Source organism: Temnothorax nylanderi, unplaced genomic scaffold (assembly GCF_030848795.1).
Source record: "Temnothorax nylanderi isolate EJ_2023f unplaced genomic scaffold, tnyl_v1.0 TNYL_tig0149_pilon, whole genome shotgun sequence".
NCBI lineage: Eukaryota > Metazoa > Arthropoda > Insecta > Hymenoptera > Formicidae > Temnothorax > Temnothorax nylanderi.
This window is the reverse complement of record NW_027249211.1, coordinates 197,307-203,272: the sequence shown is the minus strand read 5'-3', so window position 1 is coordinate 203,272 and position 5,966 is coordinate 197,307. Positions and strand designations below refer to the sequence as shown.

At 45.2% G+C, this 5,966-nt stretch overlaps 1 protein-coding gene across 1 annotated transcript in view; it reads right to left on the bottom strand.

The window, feature by feature from the left end:
- Nucleotides 1-170: 170 nt before the first annotated feature.
- Plexa (plexin A) overlaps nt 171-5,966 on the bottom strand; it is a 186,717-nt gene continuing 180,921 nt past the window's right edge. The window contains exons 7-11 of the mRNA XM_071714882.1: nt 5,716-5,929; nt 5,455-5,638; nt 4,663-5,373; nt 4,423-4,568; nt 171-4,327 (exon numbers count right to left, since the gene is read on the bottom strand). Coding sequence (XP_071570983.1) covers nt 4,154-4,327; nt 4,423-4,568; nt 4,663-5,373; nt 5,455-5,638; nt 5,716-5,929 — 1,429 coding nt within the window. The 3' untranslated portion in view covers nt 171-4,153. The remainder of the gene's footprint in view (nt 4,328-4,422; nt 4,569-4,662; nt 5,374-5,454; nt 5,639-5,715; nt 5,930-5,966) is intronic.

Below are 5,966 nucleotides of genomic sequence, written 5' to 3'. Positions count from 1 at the left end.
TCCGTACTATTAATCACACATTTATACAAAAATAATAATTAATAATAATAATAATGATAATAATACGTCTGATAACTTAAAAACGGCATTATTTATAGATTTGTATATATATGTATATATAATATATTAAGATTAAAAAATTAAGAAATATTTAAAAAACAAGTACAAAATAATGTAGCAAGGTTGATATAGATTTATTATCAATTATCATCGATCGGAAAGGAACATGACTATTATAAACGTAACGTAATCATGTTTTGCTGGATGCGTTTATCCTTTATGTATAATCATAATTAATATTTATGACATAAAAATGAGCGGCGAGGGAGCGACCTCGGGATTGATTGGCAAGCTCCCTCCGCTGCCTCTCTCAGTCTTGCACAATCCATCTAACATTCGTTCAGCCATTCGTTCCTGCAACCCCGTCTCCTTTGTTTCTTTTTCACAAATTGTTCCTTTCGTCTCTTGTGGCCTCAATCCGACGGATTTCCGATTGACGGCTACAAGAGGAAAGGGGGATGCACAATTTGAACAAGACGCATAGAAAGGCGGGGAATATAATAGACACCCAGCTATTCGTACTCATTCGCACGCTAGCGTACATCGGAAACACTCTCGGAGGCGCGCACGTTGTCTCCACATCCAAGCATACGACGGTAGTTAGACTGCCGGGGGGCAGCAAAGCCACGCATGAACGATACGATGATTAAGTTATTACACATCTTCTTAGTTAAGTTCGAATTTTACAAATCGGGATTCGTATATTCCATAATTGATGAGGAACCATCGATACAATAATAATAATAATAATAATATTTACTTAGCAAAAAACGTGCCGATCGGTAATTGTGGCGAATGACGCGTGATGTGAGCACAGTTAGTTGCGTTAAAAGACGGGGGTGTCGAGGTACTGGAGAAGATTCGGGGAGGAGGAGCTCGGGCTCGGGAGACAAAGGACGGCGAGGATCCGCAAATGGGTCGATACACCGGCCGGGGGATGTGACACGCGAAGGGGAGAGTAGGCTGAACTCGAGGACGACGGTGACTGAGGGCGTTGGACACTGTGAGGGAATCTGCTCGCCGGGGATTTCAAGGTACACGCACTTGAGGGGGTACACCGTGGGAAAGACACTCAGGGCAGACAGACACCGACATAGAGACTAGGCTACCGACTATACGTTAATATCTATCTAAACGTTTAATTAGCGTACGCACCGCGTACACATCCGGTACGCCCGCACACATCTCCGCTCGCCTTTCGCGCGTGCAATCGATTTGCGGAGGGCGCGTTCAGAAGCACTCTCGCCGTGTTTCGCTTACTTTTTTATTTAATCCTCTTTTTCTCTCTCTTTCTCGGCTCTCTTTTATTATCGTTTTATTATAATCAGCGGTCGCGTCGTAGTCGTGTCTCTTTTCTTTTCTTTCTCTCTTTTTTCTTTTTATAGTAAATGCTATGTAGTTTTTATTACTCAAGCTTATGCCCAAAAATCTACCAGAGGCACTTTGGGTTTATTAGTACCATTTGAAGTCGGCGTGCGCGGGGGAGGGTACCGCACGCCCCGTTCTCTCGTGCGCGGAACAGCGGGCGAGCTCACGCGTTCGCGCCTCATCCTCGAGGGAAACCGCGTTGCTTCTCGGGATCGTTCCGTTGACCCGTTCGCGTCAATTAAATTGTCGTCGTCTCTCGCCTCTTTTCCCTGGTCGCGCGATATTATTACCCTGTCTGGCGATGTGTCTTCGCCACCGCGTTCGATTCTACCGCGTCCGTCTCTCCTTCCGACTCTCCACCCCGCCCTCCCCCCAATTCCTTTTCCAGTAAGCCTACCCAACAACTCCGTATCTTTTACCCGCTTCCTTACCTTTCCACCACGGTCTTCCGATGTTTTTTGAGCAATAAATACTTTCTCCACGTATAACTGCACATTGAATTGACGCACAGGACACGCACACGCACACACACGCGCACACACATCGGGCAGTCGTCATTCGCTACCAGCCGTACGCATTGACAGAATGTCACCATGTTAAACGCAAGAGCTGCGAGCTCGAAGAAAGCGTCGTCCGACTTCGAATCACATTAGCTCCCTCATCCTCCCCCAAGAAAGTATGTAAAATCATACCAGGATCAGGCACTCTGTAGATCGGACTTGTCGTCCAATTTACAGGCAACGTGGTGTGATTTGGCAATTTGTGCGTAAAGGGAATGAACAGTTGATCAGACAGCTTTGTTCATCGATGCCGGGCGACCCTTCGACAATGAGAGCATCCAAATACGAGATTCCGAAGAGGCGTGTGTTGTGCGCCCTTTCTCTCGATACTGTGCAATGGTTTCGGCTCTGAATCAAACGCACATCCATTCGCGCGGCTCACTTTCACGCACACCAATATGGCTACATCCACAGAGTTAATGTTACGCTTTTAATTAATGATTATCAATTCAATATCAATTCAATATCAATGTATTACAATCAGACAATACTCAACAGTGATCGTTATTCATTATATATTACAATAATTAAGAGTGACAACAACATGACGACGGAGGCGTTGAAGCATTACAAGGGAGAAAGAGAGAAAGAGAGAGAAAGGTAGATAGAGATTGAAAAGTGGTATGTGGATGAATTCTAGGAGGATGAAGGAAGAGCAGGAGAGTTTCGATGGTGGACACGCTACAAGTAGTATGAGAAGAGAGGGAGATAGGAATTGGGAATTAACGAGCTGGACATGGAGGATGAGGGAGGAGAGGGATGGGGCTATCGATGATTATGGAATAGCGACGATGACATCGGTGATGGATGCACGACGATAGGAATGGACGATTAAATGGGCGAAATGGAACGATTGAGTCGCGGAGACCAAGGAGGGGAAGCACGCACACTCAACACAACCGTCACATCGAGCTGGCCTCGCGCGCGGCCATAGTCCATAGATTAATTACTTATTAACTAATATACAGTCTGTCTCCGTTGCGCGGATGACTCTTTTTTTTTCCCTCCCTTCCTTCCTGCCTTCCTCGCGAGCGCCGTGTAAGTATACGTAATACACCATATTAAATACGCACGTGCGCGCGGTACGGCGCTGCCGAGTTATGGAGCGTGCGACAGCGCGCTTGTAAGCGTGTGAGCGAGTGAGACTTCCTTGGGTCTCGGTAAAATCTTTTTTTTTGTGTGATAAAGTTATGGCAAAATAACTCGGCGCGGGATACCGTCCTACCTGCTCGCACGCGCGCCTCCTCATCGGATACTAGATATACGCACACGCACACACAGGCATGCTTGCGCCGGTATAAAGTGTATATATGTACACATATACATACGACATACCATCCATACATATATATAATATACCCATATCGTTTAATTATTTCATCGTTATCAGTAATTATCATTATCTCTTAAAATTCGTCTCAGTTCACGTAATTCAAAAAATTTCAGCTAGAGTAGCGGTGGATGGAAATGTTTCTTCGTTAAAAATCGCCAGCTCACCGAGATTCACGGCGCCGGCAATCTCGACCGTTTCTTTTTCTTTTTTAAACACATTTACAAATTATCGATCGATATCGCGGCCGATTCCCTCACTCGCGCCTCTCTCTTATCACTAGCGTGTGTTTCACATTACATTCATTTTTTTTTAAATCACTCGCGGTGCAAACGGGCGTGCGATCACCGCGCGGCGAGGGAAACGCTCTCTCATCCCGCTTTTGCAACTCGACTCGATCGTCAAGGAGTGATCGTACATTTAATATCCTATTACAATTATTCATGATTTTTTTTTTTTTGATATCTTATGTACAATTATGCGCGCACGCGGCAATGTGCTTATGATTATGGCCACACCTACGAACTGGCGACCTCTGAGAAGACTTCCTCGACACATTACTTTTAACATTTAGTCCTTTAATTAATTCCCAGTTTAACTCGCGACGCTTTCTTCTTCAGCTTCCCGTTTGGAATAACTCCAAAGTTCACTCGCGATTCGCGTTAAACTGAGAAAACTGGCTTTTGCACGGAACCTGAGATAATCGATTTCAAGGTAGGCCAGTTCCCCTCGTTCGCGCCGTTGATAATTATGCCGGACCGCGATTGACCGCTCAGCAGGGTAACTCTTGACGAGCAGGTTTTGTCATGTGCTTCATGGAGTTCATGGTCATGCATCAGGGATTGTCCGCCGCCATTATATTGTGCACTTGCTCGAGCTTATACGCCAGTCTCTGCTTTTGCGAGAACTCGTCCTCCTCGAGCGTGACTATTAGTTGTTCGTTGTATTTACCCGCGTATGTATACAGTTCGTATAAAGCACAATTCGTGTTAAACTCCGTTGTGTGCAACTGAAACAAAATTAGATAGAACATTGATGAAATCATATCGAGCAAATTTCGTTCCGCCAAATTTATGCATTACAAATATAGAAGTGGATAAATACCCTCGACTCTTCGGCAAGCATGGCATTCATGTCTTGATCGGATATGGCTGGCATGACTTTAATATCTGAGTAGTAACGCTCTACCCACTCTTTGTACACTGGAATGTCCTTTGCATATAATAGTTTTGAACTCGGAGAGTCCTTACCTAAGAACACAGCGGAAGAAAAATCTTTATACATTTCCGAATTCCGTTAATTAACGCAGAAGTAGTAATATAGAAATTGGTAAAAGACACATACCTAATCTATGGTCCGACGTCGAACAGCTATCCATGAACGTCTGCGCCACGACGGATAGACACGAGTCCACGATGTTGGACTTGTGTATATCGAAAATAAAATTGGGATTTTTTATGAGATTAACCCAAAACCTAAGGGGAAGGGAATTGCTCTTCCACGTGTGGACCACTTCCGGATCGGATATGCCGTGTTGCAGAGCTTGGTCGTCCATAAAATCGAACATGTACTTGATGGCGAGAGGTAGCGCCGAGCCTCGATGGGCGGTGCTGAATATTGTCTCGAACAGGTCGTCGACGAACTTCTGGAGAGTACCCTTGGTCGCCAGTAACCTCGTCAAATAGATCTCCGAGACCATTTTATTGCCGCGATCTCCCTCCTTTCGCGCGTCGGAATCGTGGTGTTTGACGAGGTGCCAAACCTTCATACCGGCGTCAATATTCTGATTGAGCGGCGAAGTGGCGCGAGAAAGCGGAGGACTCGCCGAACTGAACTTGCTCAGATTCAAAGTCTCGTACTTGTGCGATTTGTCCGTTTTCTCCGACAGAATCGAGAGATTGTATATAGACGATTGTTTGGAGACTAAGTTGAGCGACGCTCCGTCCGGTACCCTGTAGTGATTCAAAGTGTTCCTCTTCTTCCACTCGCCTTCCGTCTTCGTTGTTGAGTCTTCGTCGTAAAGAATTAATCTACCGGATGCGCCAGTCCGCCACTCTGCAATATTTCATCAGGTATAATACGAGAATCGCATGATTTTACATGAGGTTTAAGTATCCAAACGCGAAAGTCTCTTACCGAGATCAAGATCCTCCTTTCGGGGTCTTTGGCTGTACGGAGTCGCTCGGTAGATCGTATCCAATGCCTTCTCCTTCACTTGAGATATTGTGTCGCAGTCAAGGACCTTGACTGGCACGTTCTCCGTGTTAGGATCCATTCCGCCAACGAACACGGTTTGTTGGGATATCGAGACGTAGACCGTCTGAAATTGTAATAGAAGCGTTATTATTACAAAGCATCATCTTGAAGTATCTTCTCGAAGTATTGACGCTTCCTTACCATTGGCTTGAAATCGATAGATTGTCGAATCAATTTTTCTTCGGACAAAGAATATCGTGCTTCCGATGTAATCGCATCGACAGGACCCTTATCGACCTGCTGTTTTACCGCACGAAACAGTACGTACAGTGGTTCACCAGCGCATTCTCTCATGAATTTGTACAAGAGAAATGTGAACCAAGCAGACAGCATTTTCTCAGCAACGCTCTCAGTTCTACGAAATAAATAAGTCCCTTAAAATCGTAAATATC